The sequence below is a fragment of the Trichosurus vulpecula genome, chromosome 1 (genome assembly GCF_011100635.1).
Source record: "Trichosurus vulpecula isolate mTriVul1 chromosome 1, mTriVul1.pri, whole genome shotgun sequence".
Classification (NCBI taxonomy): domain Eukaryota; kingdom Metazoa; phylum Chordata; class Mammalia; order Diprotodontia; family Phalangeridae; genus Trichosurus; species Trichosurus vulpecula.
In genome coordinates this window covers 447,831,565-447,854,363 of record NC_050573.1, presented here as the reverse complement: position 1 = coordinate 447,854,363, position 22,799 = coordinate 447,831,565, and the positions used below count along the sequence as shown (strand labels likewise).

General features: G+C 38.4%; 1 protein-coding gene across 2 annotated transcripts in view; it reads right to left on the bottom strand.

Moving 5' to 3' along the window:
- Positions 1-22,799, bottom strand: part of RASGRF2 (Ras protein specific guanine nucleotide releasing factor 2) — a 336,581-nt gene that overhangs the window by 205,223 nt on the left and 108,559 nt on the right. For both annotated transcript variants that reach the window (XM_036735869.1, XM_036735878.1), the window contains exons 2-4: positions 20,479-20,585; positions 7,232-7,379; positions 4,410-4,499 (exon numbers count right to left, since the gene is read on the bottom strand). In XM_036735869.1, the coding sequence (XP_036591764.1) occupies positions 4,410-4,499; positions 7,232-7,379; positions 20,479-20,585 (345 nt within the window). The remainder of the gene's footprint in view (positions 1-4,409; positions 4,500-7,231; positions 7,380-20,478; positions 20,586-22,799) is intronic.

The window sequence follows — 22,799 nt, the reverse complement described above, 5'->3', positions numbered from 1 at the left end:
AAAGGAGAGAAAACTATATTTCAAGGTACAACTCTGGATACTTTCCCACAGAAATATTGGTACACATAGTGGTTAGGCTGCCTCTCAAATACCCAAATTTGTAATTTTATTGATTCAGGAGTTCCCCCATGACATAGACTAAAGCCCATCCATACCCATCCATCTTATGATTCTCAAACATTTCTTCCCATAAATTCCCTGCACAGTCCACCTAATGTAGAATAGATGCCTTCTTAGCTTTCTACTAACACTTCAAGGGTTCCAATGGAGTACTCTGTCTGTCCACCTGCCATCTCTTGTTCTTGCTCCATGAGCAACTTGTCTTCTTTCCCTATCATACAATTCCTTGAGGATGTCTTTCACTCCTGCTCTTCAGAGCATCAACTTGGTTGCAATCTGCTCACACCCACTATGCTACCTCTCCACTGTCTTCAATGTGATATTAATTTGTAAATCTTTGAAGACTATTATATTCTGTGTCTTACTGCCATAGAGCAACAGAAGTACAATGTTAGTATCAGGTCAGTAAAGAAGGCTTTGCAACTTCTCAAAAGCAATCCAGACCAATCACCTTCTGTTCAATTTTGGGCTCCACCTAGCTATCCATCTGTGCTAACATACTGATGGAAAAAAATCTATAGGGTGTCCATCCAAATACATGTTGAAATCTGAGCAACAGATATTCTTCATTCATAGTATGGTTGAATGGAAAGAGCACTAGCTTTGGAATTTGAAGACCTGGAATCAAGTCCTGCTTTTGTCATTTGCTACCTGTGCAACCCTGGACAGGTCACTTACCTGTTTTTGGTCCTCACTTTCCTCATATGTAAAATTCAGGGACTGGACTAAATGACCTTTTCCTTCCAGTTCTAAATCCATGAACCTATAACAGACTGAACTCCTCTGAGTCACTGCAAATCTCCTTCAGAAGATTCTGGAGTGTTTGGAGGCTGGATACAGTCAGCATGATGTCATCGGCAAACAAGAACATCGGAGGACTTCACCACACACAGAAAATCCCTCCTCCACCTGTACTCTGTTCTGGATCTTCTCTATTACGGTGGTAAATACCTTTAACAAACACATATCTTCTTTATTTTATGCCTCACTTGATGCTATAATCAAAAGATTGTTGAACAGGGTTACCTCCACCATTATATGTTTCAAGGAATCTTGAATGATTTTCACGTATGGGTCAGAGATGCCTTGTTGGAAAAGAGTCCGTAACACAACATTTTTATCCTGCCAAATTGAGTGTTTTTTCATAATCATAACAAACAAGCATAATGGATTCTTATATTCTACATCTTTATTTAACCATAAGATGGTAAAGATATGGTCCTTTGCTGAACATTACTTGTAAAAAGTCTGCATGTTCCCTACTATACCCTCATTGAGGATGCCTTCAATTTGGGTATAAAGAGTGAGAATAGAGCTTGGTAATTATTGAGTTATGTCAGTCACCTTTCTCAGCATCCATAATGTCTGAGTTACCCTCACACACACACATTTGGTATGTTCCCCTCTTTAAGATACTATATATTGCTTCTTCAACACTCTCACAATTGTGGATCTCCTCTCTATGCACTTGGCCCAAGACAGCAACTCTTCCTATCTCCATTCTCTTTAGTATCATTTCTTCCTCCTCTATAAGCACCTCCAAGACCATGACAGGGTGTTGATTCCACTGTCCTGGATGGAGAAAATAGTTGCTAATATAATTTTCGCAAATCTTTCCTATTTTTCTTCTCTTTGTAGTCTTCCTTCCATTTTCATTCTTGAACGCTCTTGGGATGACTTTATTTAATTGGATAGCTTGTCAAATTTTCTTTAAATTGGTTTTACCCTCCCTAGATTGTTCTGCTTTAGGAGATACTATTGTTTACAATAGGATACAATAGTATCCTTCTTCATAAGATTCTACAAGCATGTTTATAATCTAATGGTATTGCCTTTGGCAACCATCACTTTCTATTTGGCAAGTAGGTCAGATGCTTGCTGAATAAGGCACTCTCCGTGATCATTCCATCTCCCTGTTATGGCAATTAACTTACACTGGTTAAATGTTTTTCTGCTATCCATTTCCCACTTTTTTTCAAATATTTATTTAGTTAAGTTGTTTCAATTGTACACTCTTTTTTCATTACTATTCCTGATTTTTAGTACAAATTTTGATCTTCATTTTGAAGAATCTAAATAGCTAACTTCAAGAGAACTCTTAAATCAATAAGAAATCTTTTCTTGTTTGTTAAAATACATCTCATTCTTTATCATAAGCACCATATATTATTACATCAGATATATCTGAGGTTATATGGGTTTTTGAGGGCTAGCCTGGGAAATGATCTTTTATAATATTGTTCTTAGGGGAAAATGCATTTAAAATTTTGAAAATAATTTATGCTCAAATTTTTGAAATAAAACATAGTCAAGAATTAAGATGAGTCTATAAAATATATCTTTAGCCTATTAATTAATAAAAAATTGAGTGCCTACTATGAGCAAGGCATAGAATTAAGTGCTAGGAACACAAAGACCCAAGTGAAACAGTGCCTGCCCTCAAGTGGCCTGCATTTTATTGGAGAAACGATGTATATATACAAAATATAAGTATATATAGAATATCTATGTGTATATGTGTACATATATATACACATATATACATACACATATACATACACATACATATATAATGAATACAAGGTGTCTGTAGAAGAGAAGGCACTAGCAACTGTGGGAATCAGAAAAGGCTTCATGGAGAAGGTTGACCTTGAGCTGAGCACTGAAAGAGATAAGGGATTCCAAGAAGTGGAGGTGAGGTGAAGAAGAAAAGCAACCCAGGCATAAGAGTCAGCCAGAGAAATGGCAGAGATGGGGGATGGCATGTCACATGTGAGGAAATGCAAGTAGGCCAGAATGGCTAGACAGTGTAAAGAGGGGACCAACGTTTAAGCAGTTGTCTTGATCATTCCTTATTAATAATCTTTCTTTAGAAAGCACCATAAGGTGCTGAACACATGAATTTCAGTATGCATTACTCCTGATCGACTTAAATGCTACTGAGTGGTAGTTAAGAAGGGTTTGTCCTGTGGTCTAAGGTTAGGGACATTTGAACAAAAGAATCAGTAAAGAAGCAAAAGAAGTCCCTTTTCAGGTCGGGGGAGGAGAAACAAGCTGAAGTGCAGTGACCATTCGCGGGTCAAATCCCATTGACAATAGGCACGGCAGCTTTGAATTGCTCCTGTTATGGCCTGAGACAGTCCACCCCCCTCCCAAGGCAGCCTGGTGGCCCACTGCTCCCAGAGGCTCACTCTACTGGTGCCAGTCTTAGTGTGGACACCCACCCAATCAGCTTTAGCCTACTGTAGCTCAGAACTGCTAAGCTCAAGTGCTCTACCATCCTCAGCCTTACCAGTATGCCACCATGCTGGGCCATAAAGTCCTCTTATTAAACAGGATGGATAAATCAGGTAACATAATAACAAAACACAAGGTGTGGTGGTGTCTGGTTCATCACTAACTTTCTAGGATTTCAGACAACAGGAGGATAGAAAGATTGTCTCTCTGGATATCTACAGTAAAACCCACATTAGAGCCAAAATTCCTATCCTCAATCTGCTAACACTTGAGGAAAAACTGTGCTAAGTGTTCCCAAAGAATAAGCATAATAAGCAAAAGCTTTTTTAAAAATAACTTCATAAAGCATTAAAATCAGGGGGAAGGATAAATAAAGTCAGCAGATTAAGGGAAGTAATATTATATAAAAGAAAAGTATCTTGGACTTGGAATTAGGACATCTTTGTTCCTGTCCTGACTCTACCACTCACTAACTGTGTGACTTTGAGTGATTCTCTGGGGTCCAGTTTCCTCACATGTAAAATGAGGCTGGGGGATGCTAGATGATTTTTAAGACTTTTTCCAGCTCTAATATTCTTTGATTTTAGAACCTAATATTGTTTTAGTTACCCCAACAGGGCTACTCTTTCATTATAGGTTTTGGCATCACTCCCTGAGTATCTCAAGAGAAGGAATTACTGGAAGCTGGCAGATTGTAATTACCAAGTTGGAGTGTCTCCACAGAGGAAGCGCTATCTTAAGTCATCTAAAGGATAAAGCTGGCATTTACTTGTGGGAACACACTGGTTATGCTCTGTTTGGAGAAAAGTAAGAGGCAGCTATAGTGCAAAACAGCTAACCTTGGAGCTCAGGGCTCAAGCTAGAATCCCGGCTCTGCTACGTACCACCTGTACAACACAAATTCTCTGGACTCGCTTCTGCAAAGTAAGGTGTTGGACTGATGGCCTCTGATGTCCTTTCCAGCTCTACAGCCTTCTTCTATGATCCTGGGGTGAGAAGGACAACATCTCACAAGTCACACTGACTTGCTGGTATAGCTTCCAAGCACCTACCTTTTTAATCTTTTTGATGTCCGGATCTTCATCTTCCTGGTTGCCCTGATATGGTCGCATTCGTTCCTTGGTTTTATTAAGAGCAATAATCTGAGAATCAAACAAAATCAATATCTTAGAATATTTACTTCTATCCCACTAACCATGGATCATCTCCCCTCACGCTCAGAAGAGCAGACCATTCAGACATGCCAGGAAAGAAATTTCATCTAAATGTAATAAACATGGATTTCACCCTGAATGGATTAAGGGAAGTGGAAGTGTGTATGTGCTGGGCCACAAACAAGAACACAGGCTTGACTAATGATCATCAGGCAAAGACCCACCTCTCTTCCTCAAAGGCTCAGCAAAACATCAACATTCCTTTGAATGGAACGCTGGCCAAGATGATCTCTAGGGATCTCTAATGCAATATACTCGGTTCATGGCCTTCCAATCATATCTAGTTCTTTTATGCATGCCCTCAAATTCTTCGGAACCTCTCCTTTCAGGGTTAAGAGTTTATAGGTCACATAGGAATCATTTGACTCCATTTGGGAATGAGAAAGCTAATTCTCATATGTGGCTGCAGTATAATACAAATGCCTTAGCAATATTCTCAATCAACCAAAGGAATTGTAGTTCTTCTCTGGACTCCACCCTGATTCTGTGGCAGGTGAGGAACCATGAAAATTCCCAACTTATTTCTGTCTTGTGTAGATCAGAGAAATGGAGTGCTATGAAAACACCAAGTTAGGCTCCATCACTTAAGTTTTAAGACAAAATATATTAATATGCTGCTCAATGTCAGATGCATTGGGACTCATGTGGACCTACTAATGAACATCAATTTAGACACCAGAAGTCCTTATAGGCCATCAAATGGCTTAATAGTTATTTTAATTAAATTCAACTGAACACAGGTTTATTTTGCATCAATATAGGTAAGGCAGGTGCTAGATGCTGGAGATACAAAGGAAACTTGGTGCTACCATAGGGTCATCGAACTAGAGCTGGAAAAGGCCTCAAAAGCCATCTAGTCCAACCCCCTCATTTTACAGATGAGGAAACTGAGGCCCAGGGACACAAAGTGATTTGTTCAATCAAGTTCACACAGGTAGTAGCAGAGCTGGTTCTCTGACTCCCAAGCCAGTACATTTTTCATTGTTATCATGCTTTGCATCCCAAGTACCTAGAAGAGTGTCTTACTCCTAGCAAGTGTTTAATGTTTACTGAATGAATAGACAAGACACAGGCCCCTGCTTGCCAAGAAGCTTCCATTATTACTTAAGTAGATGCTCTTTCACTATGTGATAGATAAATGAGGAAAATTGGGACTTGATAATGTATTCTAGTGATTAACTCCACAAAATGTACTGGCTAAAATTTTGGGGTTAAATCAAATTCCAGGCTAGAGCAAAGTATCCTGAAAACATGCAAGGATATGCAAATAATGGGTAACAATGTTTGGCACCAAGTTTATCTCATAATGTAAATATCTTCCTCTCCCACTGTCAGACAAGTATCTGTTCAAGTTTACTGCACCAAAGAAAGAAAACAGTAATTTTGCTTTAAATTATAGTGCCAGATATAGTCTTTTAAAATGCAGGTTTGTTGTTTATTTTTTAAAACTATATCGGATTTTGGTGGTTAATCAAGATGGCATCAACTCTAATGACATGGTGATCACAGACTGTAACTTATCACAACAGAAGCTATCACACATCACAGCTGGAATCAGCATACATCATTGCCCTGCATAGCAGAGATGATACACTTAGAACAGCAAGTAAAACCCCTCAACAGAATTTGCAAGGGAGTATTTTAGCAGAAGATCTGAAAGAAAAGAATAGAAAAATACCCCACCATAATATTGAGGCACACAAGTGAATGTCAGAAGGTTCCAAGACTGCCAAACTGAAACAGTTCAGCTAGCCTGATGAGTGCATATTTTTGAACTCCAATGGTTTGTGCAGATCCAGGGATGCAGCAAACATATACCAGGTAGGGCCAGGGGAGAAGCTTTCTCTTCTTTCATAACTCTCAGAATCCCCAGAGGGGGACCTCCTAGGTCACCACGGGTGCAGCATAGAAACGTAACAAAAACAGAGTTGGGTTGTGACCAAATCACCCCAGCTCTGTAAGATGTGAAAGCACCACTTCTCCATTCCCAAACAATTTGAGAAACTCACATGTCAAATGACCCTCTGCAGAGCCTTCTACCTAGCAGGCAAAGGGGAGAATCATTCTTGTTTAATCAATCAGTAGAAGTTGCATTGACAATGCCAATATATTGTCTCATATGCCCATATGAAGGACAGAAAGTTGTGCACATTAGATTCAGGGAGGGACAAATCCCTTTAATCTGATTTGTAATCTATTGGATTCTTTCCCGATTATCCATCTGTATTTTGGCTGAAATCATAGACAAAGTCAAGTAGAGTGCTCTTGGAATTGTAAATCAGAACCCAAAAAAACTACAGTCAACTCCTGATTATCTGCACTGATGGAAGGAAGCAAAGGCAAAACAAACAAACCAAAAAACCCAAAACAAAAGCCCCAACAGTCCAAAAGTCAATTCTATTTGGCTTCAAAATTTATTAGATTACTGATATTTTGAAGCACATTTATCTTACTGATGACAATTTGCTTATACTAACATTGAAACTAGCTAGCGCTTAGAGTATATGGAAAGCTGTAGCACACTAGCATGCTGTGTAGCAGAGAAGAGCCAAGGTCTGAATTTCACCATGCCTTCTGGGTAATCCTCAGGCTGATAATGACGAGTTGACTGCATAACAGTGAAACAATAAGAAGGGATTGATTGACAGGTTGGAAAATACCTCTGATTTAAGCCTTTCAATTTCAGTGTCTTGATCCTCAAGCTGATGTCGGAGTTGGTTAGCTGCAATTTTTTCTGTCTCTACGATCTGAACTAGATGGATGTACTTCTGCATTAACACTTCTCTCTCAATCAGAATGTCTGAATAACTTGAGAGAAAATTACACTATTAGTCACTCAGATATTGTTTTACTAATGTTCCAAACATGGCATTTTCAAACATTTCATTTGTAACAGAAAACCAAGAAATCTCATTTATTTTGCTTTGTTCTCTTTTGCATCTGTAAACATTTTTGGCATGCATTCACAACCTAATCATACTTGCTTAATTCTTTTAGTACTATATAAAATGAATCATCATTATTTTATATTTCAATAATTGAGCAAGTGTGATTCCATAAGCATTTATTGATTGCCTGGTAAAATTAAATCATACTGTTCCTGCCCTCAAGAAATTACAATTTAACATAGAGAGACTAACCTTATGCTGTCTAAAATACAGCACACACAAAAAAAGAAGTTTTAATGCTTACAGATATATTATAGGTAATATGTTTAATATAATATGCTTATAATATATAATATAAATATAATTATAAGTACAATCACATTATATAATTGTTATATATATTTAATAATATATAATATAATAAGATATATGTATATCTGTATATACATATAAAAGCAGAAATTTAAACTAAGTAGATAGAGAACGATGACCTTGCCTCCTTAGCTTAACTTCTGATGTAGCTCAGATTCATTTGCAGGCTAAGCCAGAGAAGATCTTAGAAATGTTTAGCCCTAATTTAGATAGTTATCTGAAACCCAAGCACTCTGTGCCCAGACATAGGGGACCAAAAGAAAATACTTTATCTTAGTTCATGGCACTCACTGATTCTTATTAGCTAGATGTGGTGGCTATAGCTTTCAGCCTATCTTTCAAAGGGAGAGGTTCTAGTCATTATATTCCAGGAACTAGAGCTAAGATACATGGTGGTGGCCCTAAAGAAATGAGTACAGAAGCTGATAACAGGGAGCATAGTATACTGCCACCATGATATTATCTGAGAAAAGCTGATAAAACATGTCCAACAGTTACCTGTAGACCCTGCACCCAATGATGAACAGGTCTAGTAAGAGTAGTGCAATGGTATCGCCAGAAGACATCAGTTGACCTGAAGCAATGGAGGCATAAGCTGCTCCCTTACAAATATGTCTTGGTTACATATGTTCCCTATATCCACATGCTCCTCATGAATGGTCCTCCCTTACTCTCCCTACTGACAGTGTATTTATGGGAACAATATGCCTAAAGTTTATGGAAGAAACCTTCTATTGTGACTTTATTTGTTATATTATTTCATTAAATGCCTTTGTTTTTAACTAACTGTGTCCTCTGATTGACCAGAATAAAAGTGAATACATTGCAAGGGCTCAAGAACTATGGTACTGAGCAGATGCGTCCCTTGAACTTGCTTGAATATATCAAATCTGGGGGGCAGGGACCCAGGAGTGAGAATGCGTAGCCCAGGTGATATTCTAATAAACAAGATGATACATTTTTCCACAAGCTACTAATATACAGGAGAATCTGTTAATTGCCTAAGCGAAATACAAAGTGTTTTGAGACCCATTAACTTTACTTCCTAGTTAAATTTTAATTTTATAATGTGAACCAATAAAATTACCTTCTATTTTAATAAGGAAATGGCTAACTTAAAATTTTTTTCTGATAATTTGTTATACATATTTGCTTCTCTTTGTAAACTTTGACTGTTTTTTCTTCCATATATAAAATCTACTATTTTCTTTCCAAAACCAAGTAAGTCACCTATTCACTTTGGCTGGCATTCCTTTTCAGTTAAACTCCACGGGCTGATAATCAGCATCTACAACCTGGGCCTTGGATGGTAGAGGAAAAATAAGATATCTCCTAAATGCCTATTTATTACATAACTCTGTGAACTCTTGAATCTTCCCTCCATTACTACTGTCCCTATTTAGTGTGGTCAAATTAATAGTCACTCTTGGGTTTTTCCCCCCAATAGTTCAGCAATCACAGCTCTACTGTTTGACCAAGAGTAAGTCTCCACTTCTCCAACCCTGCCTGGGGTTTGGGCTAAATGATCTATAAAGTTTCTTTACAAAATCAAATCTGACAAGAATGAGTGAAGTGAAGATAATACACCCAGAGCTAAACTTAAGAATTATTCACTGATTCTTGAATTATAATTTTAGTTTAATCACTTCCATGTTCTGAGTCAGTAGTACGATGTTTGTAAACAGACACATCACAAGTTCTAGCTGTACAGGAATAAATATTACAATGGAAGATAATTTTTTTTAATTTTGGTTCTGTGCAATTATATCTTATGTTTATGGCAAGAAAGGCATGATAAGAAAACAGCAGTGATAAGTGGGGAAAAGAGACAGAACAGCAGAACACAACTACCTAACAAACATGGCACTTGGGTGCCTAGTAGAAACAAATTATGGAAATCTGTGGCCAAAAAAGCTCTTATTCAAATCAATACTTAACACTTACTAAAAGTAGGTATTGTTTTAAAAGGAAAGATTTTTTTCTTCAGTCTTGCTTTTTTTGAGTAGAATTTTAGTGTAAAACTAATTAGGCAGTCAGAGCAGTGAATTACTCTTGCAAAGACTATATTTCCTAGATTAGTGTTCCCTCAACTTAAACATTCTATTTAATGAGCAAATTTTAAAATACAAGGATTTCTGCCAAGTCTGTTCATCATTTCAGCTCAAGTGCAAAATGTAGGTATTATCTATGTTATCTCTGCTTTATAGGGGAGAATAATGAAATTGAACTATATAAATCACTTGACGGGGGACCAACCCAGAATCCGCCTGTCAAAAATCAACAGATGGCAATCTGTGGTCTTTGAGTCTTAACCATCTAGACTCAAACCAACAACAACCATCAATGCACCAAGTATAAGAAATTGGAATGTCTACATAAATGTTAACAATTCCCAAAGAGACGCTTAATCCAAGCATGGACCTATGTCCTTTTCTTTTACTTCAGAAAAGGGTAAAAATTATATTAGCTTAGTATTCTTATTTTCTTTCCAATGTTCAGTGTCTCAGCTTCTCATTCTACTTAATTTTATCAGAAAAGTCTATGAATTGAAGTATGCAGTTAGTAGTGATAGGAACTTGAGATACTACCAAAACTGGAAAGTATAAGCATGTAGTAGGGTACTGAAGAAACAAAAGGCACATAAATTCGAATTTAGGCTTGAACTTCACTGAGAACATGGTGCTAGATGAGCATGTCTCTAATATCCTGAGATCTTCAGGAACAGTAATGACAGCACTAACAGCAATAATAACTCACACTTACGCAGAGTTTTAAGGCAGTTTTCTGGCACTGGTAAACAGAGCTGTTATGTCCCAAACATGTTCGGTGGCAGCATTTCTAGGAGTAATTATTCACACCTCTTCCTCCTACACTGTCAGTATTGCTTTCCTCTTTCCCTGGCTCCCAAGCTTTCTTATCAGCACAGTGAGTGAATCAATAATACTCATTAAGTGACAAATTACTGTGAAGGACTGTTCTGGGTGCTTATTGACTTGTTCCTCTATCCCCACCCCCACTTATCACTAGTATATCAGCTTGTTCTCGGTCTGTTGGGCTTTCTCTTCCACTCACAATTCAATAAAAATTCTGGAACATTTTTTTCTTGGTAGGGTAGTGATGTAGGTCAAAAAGATTCACAAAAGGAAAAAAATCTGAAAACCACCAAGTTTTCCCACAGAAAGGGATTTTCTTTTTCCTTCTTACTGGGTAATAGCTACAATTTCATTCGTTAAAACTCAGATTCTAAGTTTAAGATAAAATGCTGTAACTCTTCCCCAACCAACAACATAATAAAAAACAGACAAAATGCCATATCACGAAGTTGTAAAGAAAGCCAGTAACGACAAATTCAATTTAAAATATCAAATGTATCTTTTCAGGACAATGAAATTTTAGGGAGTATTTCCAGAAGAAAACATATATTTTACAACATTGTGCTACAGAGCTGATGAAAATGATGTTAACACAATAGTTGTTTTCTCCCTCCCCTTTGAAATTTCTTTTTTTTTTTGCAATTGTACATAAATTTATTTTGGTAGAAGTCTCTTAAAATTCCCCAAAGAATCTAAAAGAATAATGTATGTAATCTCCAAAGAATTAGCTGGGAGAATGAGCAGGAAGGGTTTATACAGAGATTAAAATGCTGCACAGTTGTATTTTATTTCTATGCGAGAAATTTATAACAAAGAGAAACAATTGGATAACCCACCATTGTAATGTAATACAGCTGTCTACACTGGTATCAATAAGCTTAATTTTACAATTATGTAGTTCCCAATTACAAATCCCCAGGGTGCTAGAAACTGTTCCATATTCTCAACTTTTTAATATAACTTTTAACAAAATTATATGATGCAATAAATTGTGGGAAAGATCTAGAAAATACTTTGTTTGCATAAAAGACACAAAAAAGGGATAAGTTGAGTTAAAGAAACAAAGTGAGGGATAAATAAGTAATTATATTTGTATTCCTTAAATTATAAAAGATCTAAAAGAAGCCTTTCAGTGCACTGAGTAGTCTATGGAATACTGATGGAAAGGCACGGACAAGAAATCACAAAGGACTTGTGCACAGATGGACTGTGATCTACACCAAAGTAAGAGATAATTCCACTCATGAGACCACTGATTCATTAGAGTATTGAAGAATTGGGGTTGGTAAATAAAAATTTAAATCACACTTCTCTTTCTTAGACAATGATAAGTATTACAGATAACGATATGTATTTCAGAGGGAAAGCAAAATTGTTAAAAATGAGCTCCTCTAGCCAAATCATAAGACCCAACTTATTGTTCCAGGGTGGTATTAAAACATTAAGCCATATGGGTCATATCTCTACTTGCCTCACATTTATACAACAGGTAGTGGGCCTAAAACTAAGTACTCAGTGATAAGAGAAGTAGAAAGTAGTCCTTAAGGAAAGCAGAAGATTAAAATACATGAAGCAATTGCAGAATAAATGTGTGAATAAGTACAAGATAAAAGGCTAGGTGGCACAGAGGACAGAGTGCAGGGCCTGGAGTCAGGATGACCTAAGTTAAAATCCAGTCTCAGACACTTACTTACTAGCTGTGTGACCCTGGGCAAGTCATTTCACCCTGCTTGCCTCCGATTCTTCATATGTCAAATGAGCTGGAGAAAGAAATGGCAAACCACTCCAGGATCTTTGCCCAGAAAACCCCAAATGGGGTCAAGAAGAATAAAACATCAGGGCAGCTAGGTGGCACAGTGAGTAGAGCACTGGCCCTGGAGTCAGGAGGACCTGAGTTCAAATCCATCCTCGGACACATGACACACTTACTAGCTGTGTGACTTTGGGCAAGTCACTTAACCCCAATTGCCCTGCCTTTCCCCCTCCAAAAAAAAAAAGAGCAAAACATGACTGAACAACAACAAAGTATAGGACAATGTCATAAAAGAATAGCAGATTTGGAGCTGAAAGACCCAATTTGACATTGTAGCTCTGTTATTTATTATGACTCCAGGCAAATTACTTCACCTCTTGGCCTCAGTTTTCTCATCTACTAAAAGAAAGGAGTTCTCCAAAGATAATAAAATCATAGATTTAGCCTTGGAAGTGACCTTAAAGGTCATATAGTCCAAAACTTCATTTTATAAGTGAAAAAAAAAATTCAAGCTTCAATGGATTGACTGGCCCAAGATTAGAATCTTTAAAAGCCCTTCCAAATCTAATCATTTACAACACCACCACCAATAATATCTTGTATGATGTAAAGCACATATCAGTTGACAAAGAGTTTTCAGGTAGTTCACCTCATCTGATCCAACAATCCTACAATGTAGGTGGGACGATCATCATCCCTGTTCCATATATGACAAAACTGAGATCCAGAAGGCTGAAGTGACTTTTCTGAGATCAGCACTAGGAGAACACGGACTTGAATTCGGTACCCCTTATTTTCAGGCAAATTTTCAGGGGAAATGTGGAGCACAAAAGTTGGCAAAATGAAATGGGATTTGTAGGAGATGAATTTTTGGAAGTTTTTTTTTGAGTCAAGTCTTAAAGGAAGTAGTACACATAGATGGGCAGAAAGGCTGGAGAAGGGTACTTCAGATGGTAATATGACTCAAGCATGGATACAGAGACAGAAATTGGCAAGAGGCCTTCAGGGATGGCAAGTAGTCTGTTTTCCTTCTGGAGTGTCTACGGCACTATTTCAATGAAAGAAGCATCATTTTAAGTATAGATAATGCTTAAAAATTATTTTATGTCATTTTAAAACACATCATAAAATAAGGACAACGTTATCACTTGCTACAGGTTGAAAAATTCAGAGCACATCTAACACTCAAATTTACAACATTGGAAATTCCTAAAAGACAGTGTCAAATCAAAGAGAGGTCTTTCAAAAGAAACATACTCCAGTTTATTTTCATATAATGGAATCTGTGGCCTGCAAGACAAAAAAAGAACTTTGAATTTTCTTTCATCATGGTACATAGTACTTCAAAGAAAGAAGCATGGATATTTCAAATAAGTGATATTTCCATTTCTAGCTACACAATACAAATAACATTATGGGGTGAAATCACTAAAAGGAGCTGTGTTTTTCCCTCTATCTTTGCAGTTATACATTGACACATGAGGCATTGTCTGTGTAAACATGACTAATTTATGAGGGGTTTCTCCATGCAAACTCCAGAAAGAGATAACTGAATGGATATTATATCTTCTGTATCCTACTATTCAATACTGTACTTTTAGCTATAATGAATCTTTCTCTATGTAAAGCAAGAATGAAACTATAATGGTTTTTGTTTTGGAACATTTTCACCAGTTGGCATGTATGTGCTCTGGGACACATACCAAAAAAGAGTGAGATGGTTTCACACTTTCCAGAAAAAGGGGCTTGGATCCTTCCTCATCCTTTAAGGATCATGTGTCCATACTGGATCAGTTCTGTACAGTTACAGAACCTATAAAAGGTCACTGATGCTCAAAAGCTGATTACAACATTTCTTTGGAGGTACCCATATCGATGTTGTACTCTGTCACAGGGTGACACACAGGACATGTCATTATTTGTTTTTCAGGTTTCCCTTAGGACACCGCACAAGCATTCTCTTCTGCATTAAACCTTTGTAGATGCTCCCAAATGCTAACCAGGGACTGGAGAGCCCCCTTCCCTCTCCCTTCTGCTTTCCAACATTCTTCCCTACTTTGGCCTGGCGGGTCCCTGTAGGACATGCACCTTTGGTCCAGCCTGGCCCACTCCTTATGTGCCTCCAGTAATCATGCCCACCTTCCTCCCTGAGCTCCTGTGGGCCAGCCCTAAAGTCCAACATAGATTTAGTGGTAAAATGAATGTGAGCAGATCCTGAGAAATACAAGAAAGCAATATGGCTCCTTAGTATCGTTGTGGCTTTCCTAGCCTTTCTGGATTTTCCTGTGAAAGGAGGGATATTGTACCCATCATCTCTGCGGCCCCCTCTTGAGGGGTGTAAGTGGTAGGGTGGGGGATCCGTAGGACTGAAGGATATCTGAGCCACTGGATGGTGTTTAGGTGTCTTTATCCTTTCCTCCTATGTTAAAATGTAACTTTATCTTTAAAAAAGCCCCAAACTAAACCTAACTTGTATTTAATTACTTTGAATATATTTGTATTTATCCACTTTATATTTAGGTTATATCTATTTATATATGTATTTGTTGTCTTCCCTATCAGAATGTGAGCTCCTTGTGGGTATGGATTGTTTCATTCTTTTCACTAATATCCCCCAGCACAACAGTGGGCACCTGATAAATACTTGCTGACTGATTGACTGATAGGCTAAACTGGGCAATATATACCTCATAAACCAAGGGGCAGAATTATTCTTGTTATTATGTTAATGACAATTCAAAAGCCTGACTTTTGGCCAGTCCCTCAATCCCAGCCCTTCCTTGGGGAATAGGAGTGAAGGCTAATTTAGTGTAAAGTCAGCACTTCCCAAACTCTTGGATATGAAGGGCTATGTTGATCCTCCCCTCAAGTTTCACAAACAATCCAGGGATAGAGGTCTTGAGTGTCTGAGAGGGAATATGCTACCAGACAGCCAGTAGTCCATTAAAGAGAAGGACAGGACAACTTTCCCTCATGCTTCCTGTATCTCACTCTATAATTTCACAGAACTAAAGGCAATCAAAGACAGATGCAGCCTCAGAGGCCACTTAGTCCAATACATACATACCTCAATAGCAATGTCCTCTACGTCATTTCTGACAAGTCCTCGACAATTCCCAGTGAAATAAAACCCACTGCTTGTTGACATGGCCCCTCTGGACTGTTCTACTGGTTAAAAGCTTCCCTTCTGTCAAGCTAAACTCTATCCATTGTTCCTAGCTCAGCCTCCAGGAGCCAAAAAAAGTCTAATTCTTCTTATACATGGCAATCCTACAAAAGCTTAAAGAATATTATCAGTTCTTCCTCCCCAAGCCTCTTCTATGGTAAACATCCTTACTTCATTCAGCCAATCCTCTTATTGCATGACCTCAAAGTCTATCACCTTCCTTCGGACATTCTCCAGTGTCCAATGTCCTTCCTTAAACATTGCATTCAAAACTGAACACAATAGTCTAGCTTTGATAAGACCATGGGAAAATGCATCAGGACTACCCTCTCTCTAATCTGGGACACCATGCCTATCTGAGTGCAACCCAAGCTCTCATTAGCTTGGGGCGGGGGGGGGGGGGGGGCGCGGCGGGGAGAGGGAACAGCCATGCCACACTGAACTTGCAGTCTACTAAGCTCCCCAGATCTTTTTTCACATGAACCATTATCTAGCTACCTATCCTGTTCCTTTGCAGTTGATCTCTTTTTAGCCCAAATGTGACTTTATACTTATTTCTATTACATTTCAGCTTATTAGAATCAATCTATTATACTAATCTATAGAGATCCTGACTGTCATCTACCACAATACCTTCAGCTTCACGTCATCTGCAAAGATAAGCAAGCTGTGGATAGAAATATTAAACACAAGACCTTCACAAAAAAATGTGCCAAGGATACTGACTCACCAGAGAGACCACCCTTCACCCTTCACACTGAAATTGACCCCTTAAAGCATTACTCTTTGGGTCTGCTCAGTCAATAAATTCTGAATGCCCTGAACTACACTGTCATCTCATCAATGTAAATCTATGCATAAGGACAGTCTAAGATATTTAATCAAACACTTCACCTAAATCCAGGTATATAATACACACACACACACATGCACGCACACACATTGTGTGTGTGGAAGGAAGGAGGGAGGGAGGGAGGGCGGGAGGGAGAGAGAGAGGGAGAGAGAGAGAGTATGTGTGAGAGTGAGTGTGAGTGTGTGAGTGTGTGTGTGTGTGTGTGTGTGTGTGTGTGTGTGTGTAAAATTTGCCTGACTGACAGTTTAGGAAATGAGGTTGGTCTTGATCAGCCTAATTAGTTCCTGATTAAGCTATGCCATCTCTTAGTAGTCACTGCTTTATTTTCTAAATAATTATAAACCATTCATTTAATAATATATTCTAGAATGTAATTCATCAAGGTAATATGGTAACCAAAAGCTAATGAGATCTTGGGCTACATTAAGGAAAGCATAACTTCCTGGGGGGCGGGGGCGGGGTAAGGTTATAGATCCACTGTAATCTGTCCTGGTCAGACCAGTTCATGAGGACTGTGCTCAGTTCCGGACACCACATTTTAGAAAAGATACTTATAAGCTGGAGAGTCTCCAATGGAAAGCAACCACAATGGTGAAGGGCCTTGAGTACATGCCATAATAGATTCAGTTGAAGGAATTTGGAATGTTTAGCCTGAAAAAGAGAAAGCTCAGGGGGGATATCATAGTTCTCTTCAAGTACTTGAAAGGCTGTCAGAGGGAATCAATCAATCAACAAGCATTTATTAAGTGCTTACTGGGCACCAGGCACTGGGCTAATTGCTAAGAATACAAAGAAATAAGCCAAAAAATGTCTCCACCTTCAAGGAGCTTATGTACTAGAAGGGAAGAAAACATGTCTGTGAGTATGTACCCATGACATAAATACAGAGCAGTTGAAAGGTAACCTGAAAGCAGGGGTTCTTAACCTGGGGTCTGTGAACTGGGCTTTATTCAACAGAATTGTTTTCCTCTGTAATCCTATACGTTTCATTTTATGCATTTTAAGACTTCACTGGTTTACTGAAAGGATCCATGACTCAAAAAAAAAAAAATCAGGAAACTTTTGAGGGAAAGGTACTAGCGTATGGGAATGGGAGAACGAGGAAAGTCGTTCTGTAGAAGGTGGCATCTGAGTCTTGAAGGCAGCCAGGTGTTTGAAAAGGTGGAGGTGAGAATGGAAAGTAATCCAGGCATAAAAAACAGGTACTACAAAAGGAGAAAGACAGAAGATCACGTGTGAGGGTCAGTCTGGCTGGACCGCAGAATGTGCAGAGAGGAGTAATGTATGAGAAGGCTAGGAAGGTAGAAAGCGGCCAGGCTGGTAAAGGGTTTTTAAATGCCAAAGAAAAGTCTTTATATTTGATCCTGGAGGTATTAGGAAGCCCTTGCAGCTTTTGGAGAGGGCAGTGTTTGAATCTGACATGGTCAGGCCTGCACTTCAGGGAAATCACTTTAGGAAGCCACCAGCCGGGTGGAGGATAGAATGGAATGGAGAGGGAATTGATGCAGGGGAGGCCAATTAGAAGGCTGCAGAAATATTCCAGGTGAGAGAAAAGGAAGGCCTAAAGTAGGGTGGTATCTGTGTGAGGGAACAGAAGGAGACATGTTGTGGAAGTAGAAAAAAGAAAACAAGATTTGTCAGCTGATTGGATATACAGGAGGTGGCTGAGGGGACAGAATGCCAGACCTGGAGTTGGGAGGACCTGAGTTCAAATGTGACCCCAGACACTTACAGCTGTGTGACCCTGGGCAAGTCACTTCACCCTGTTTGCCTCAGTTTCCTCATCTCTAAAATGAGCTGGAGAAGGAAAGGGCAAACCACTCCAGTATCTCTGCCAAGAAAACCCAAAATGGGGTAATGGAGAGTCAGACACGATTCGAACAACAACAAAAAACAAGGATAATAACAAGGTTATAAACCCAAGAGACTGTGAGGATGTGGTGCCCTTGACAGTAATAAGGAAGTTCAGAAGATGGCTCGGTTTAAGAAGAAAGATAATAACCTCGGCTTTGTTTACTTGTTTTTCCAGGAGGAAATTATTTGACTTATTAGTCATAACTTAAGATGCTATTTCCTAAGAGTTAGCATCACAGCCACTCATCATTTTGATGAGACCACAGTAGGATTTTGTCTAATCTCAACGTTTTATATCTCCACCCTTATGTGCACAATGGGACTGCCTCTCAGGGAGTTATGAAATGAAAGACCAATAGCAACAAAGAGACAAAGAAACAAAGTACTGGTGGTCTTTAGACACTCAATAAATGCTCATTGACCGACTGACTCAATTATGTGTGATCCTGGACAAGTCACTTAACCTCTGATTGCCTAAAAAAGGACGCACTGGATCCCTTGGAGAAGGAAATGGTAAACCACTCCAGTGTCTAGGCCAAGAAAACCTTACAGACAGTTAGTTGGTCCATGGTGCCACAAAGAGTTGGACGTGACTGTTTGTGACAATGATAATAACAGCAAATTTGCAGACTTGCATGACCATAACACCTCACTGAATTGCTCATACAGCTTAAGGTCACCCTGGTTTGGGGCACATTCTAAGAAATGCTTCATCTCACAGCACCAGGGGCTTGAACTGCTGCTGGTACTTTGGTTGCATTTGCCAGGGCTCCTGACAAGGACTTATAAGACTGGAATTAGTCTCATTATGGAAGCCACCAGCAATTGCACAACCAAGAATGTGCCCAAGAGTTGTTGCGATGGTAACCTGTAGGGGCAATCGTAGCTGGCAGCCTCGAGGAAAAAAGAAAGAAATGTAACTGCACATGGTGGGGCTGCTGCTGGAGGATGAGCTGCTGTTGTTAGCCAAGACATGGCTCCCATTACAGATTTCCTGCTGGCTGGGGGTGGAAGGGTACCCAGTGGGGTCACTGGCTCCTGCTTCTGCATGGAATCTCAACTCCTAGGTACAAATGTCCAAAGAAGTGCTACTGAGTTCTGTTTTGGACACATTGTGGTTGAGATATTACATAAATATCCAATAAGCAGCTGATGATATGAGACTGTAGCTCAGGAGAGAGATTAGGGCTAAATGTACACACCTAGGAATCACGAGCATAGAAATAATTGAACCCACGGGAGCTGATAAGATCACTCAGAGGCCAGAACTAATGAACACTACATGGAAATTGCAAAGATTTAAAGTCAGGCTGCATGTCAAGAAAAACTCCCCAATTCAGTTCCCCAAAAGTGAAATAGGCTGCCTTGGAGATAATGCCTCCCCTTCACTGGGGTCTTTATGGAGTGTAGAGGGGATTACTTTTTGGACAGAGGCTGGACTGTATGGAAACCAAGGTCCTTTCCAACTCTTAAATTCTGTGATTCTATGAAGACAGAAGCACTCGACCAGGCTTTTCACATCCTCCTTTAGGAGGAGATGAACTTGCACTCCATACAAACATAATTATTACGTGTCAATGGCCAAAACATAATTATAGGGTATTCTCTTTATGCTACTTACAGGTAAGTCTGGCAACGATGTTTAGCAATATTAATTTTAAGCCTGGAATCGGGCAGGAATTTTGTGTAGCAATAACAAGCACGAAACAATGAAAGCCTGAACTAGACTGGTGGCAGTGGAACTAGAGAAGAAAGAATAGACATGATAGCTACTTTGGGAAGACTTGGTGATTAATTAAATATAAGAGAAAGACACTTCTCTCTACATGTATTTTACTTGAATAGATGGCTTATGGCCGAACTTACTACTTTTCCATTTTTCTAGCATCTCTTAGAAGAAAGTTGACTATTCTCTCGTGTTTCTCTAGAATAGCTCAATGACCATCAATCTTATTGGATACTTTCAGACAGGATATAATTTTAAAAAGGCCAACCAATAGCACACCTGACCAAGGTGATAGATAATTAATAGCAAACATTTTCTTAAAATTGTTATTAATATTCTTCTGTCAGTAATGTTAACATTCAAACACATTATATAATGATTTTTCAAATTAATTCCAAAACAAGTAAAGAAGAGGGTTATACCTAGCTTGATGAATGGCATCCATCCACTCCTTACCCTCATGTTCCTCTTCACATCGGAGCTCTAGGGGCTTCTGACCTTCATGGCCAAAGAGAACAGTGAAGTAATACTGAAAAGAAAAAAAACATTTTTTTTCATTTTTAGAGATATTATAATTACAATACAGAATTTGCTTATAAAAGGATACATATGTGTACGTATGTGTGTGTGTGTGTATATATATGTGTGTGTATATATATATATATATATATGTATATATATATATAACAAAATACATTAAAGACTTTTAAATAAGCAGGATAGTTTCAGGAATACCTGGGAAGCCATACAAATTGATGCAAAGTGAACTGAACAGAACCAGAACACTGTACATAGTAACAGCAATACTGTACAATGATCAACTGTGAATGACTTAGCTATTCTCAGCAATACAATGATTCAAGACAATTCCAAAGGACTTAGAATGAAAAATGCTATCCTCCTCCAGAGAAAGAACCAATGGAGTCTGAATGCAGATCAAAGCATACTTTTTTTAACTTTCTTTTTTTTGGCCTGTTTTCTCTCTCAACATGGCTAATATGGGTATGTGTTTTGCAAGATAGCATATGTATAATTCATATCAAATTGCTTGCCTTCTCAAGGAGGGAGGAGGGGAGAGTGGGAAAGAATTTGGAACTCAACATTTTTAAATGAAATTTTAAAAATTATTTTTACATATAATTGGAAAAATACATAAAAATTATTTTAAGGACTTTTAAATAATTATTTCAAAATCTACTATTCGGTAAAATTTTCTGTAACCCCAAATCTGCCTGGAGGTGATTTTGTACCATAAGCATCATGATACTTTACATAAACAATATCACATCCTGACTCAGTGAAGTTAATGAAATGTTAATATACCTCTTTATACAGTTGTCAGAAAATATTATAGAGAACTAGCATACATGTGGAGATGAATTAAAGTTAATATTCATGATTATTCACTTCACTGAACAAATACGTTCTTCCTTCATTTTAGGCACCCCAAGATATGAATGAACCACATAAATGAAGAGGCTCACAGAATCAGAAAACCAAAAGTCATCTTAACATCTTAACATCATTTTACAATTAAGGAAAGTGAAGTTCATAGAGATGAAGTGACTTCCCCATAGTTTAAAAAGTCATAAGCAAGTAGCCCAGCTAGTCATAGCTCAGCTATGACCCAATATCATCTGAGTCTTTCTACTCTATGTCCAGGGCTAACACCTCGCCCTGAAGTTTTGTCTACTTTACTGACTGGCTTACCTGATTCTTTGGTTATTGTAAAAAGGAACTTTAGTCTAGCTTGGTCAAATTATCATGAATTTCAATGTATCTCTGTTCAAATTCATAAGATTTTTACTCTGCTTGATCTTGCCATTTTTATAGCATGTTCATACCAGAATCAGTCAACCAGTCTCTGATTTTATTTATCTCTGAGACAATGGTCTTAACCCTTTTCCAATGCTCCCTCAAGTCATCTGCTCAATTATGCCTGCTCAGCCTGATGTACCTTGCCAGAATAGTTCCCAATCTCAATTACCTCTCAACCTTGACCCCTCCCAGAAATGAAAGTGTGCCTGTCTTCTCTATTACATGAATTGTGCTATCATAAGTCTCCTCCCAGAGAATGACCCATCTGACTCATTTATACTCACACAAGTCATTTTACAGATGGAGAAAATGAAGGCACAAACAGTTTAAATAATTTTTCTTCCAAAGCTGGAATACAACTCTTGGGATTCAGGATAATTCCAACAGAGATTTAGTCAATCTACTATCGCGAAAAGGGGGAAATCTGGCAAGATCAATAAGATACTGAAGTGTGTGTGTGTGTGTGTGTGTGTAAAACAAGGATGAGTGGAAGTGAATAGATTCAAAGAGGAAGAATTGCAGGTTGAAAAAAATCTGAAAATTATGGGTTTAAGATGATTCTTCCTTTCAGGTTGCATTGAAAATGAAGAACAGCACCAACAACGTAACCTGGAATTTTGGATTCCTAGCCCCATGCCCTCTAACCACTCGGTCATTCTCCTTTCCAAAACATACAAGAGAAAATACTACAATAAGCAGATGCTACAGACCACAGTAGCAGACAAAAAATGAAAACAATCATCTTGCAACAACTAGAGAAGTTAAGAGTTCTGATGTAACATACGAAGAAATACCAGAAACCATTCAGGGTCTGCTTTGAATTATCTGCAGCCATTAATGGCTGAATCAAAGACAAACTTTCTGACCATATACATCAGCACCCCATTTTCAGAGAAAGTTCTAGAAGAATCAGGGAACTTCAGGG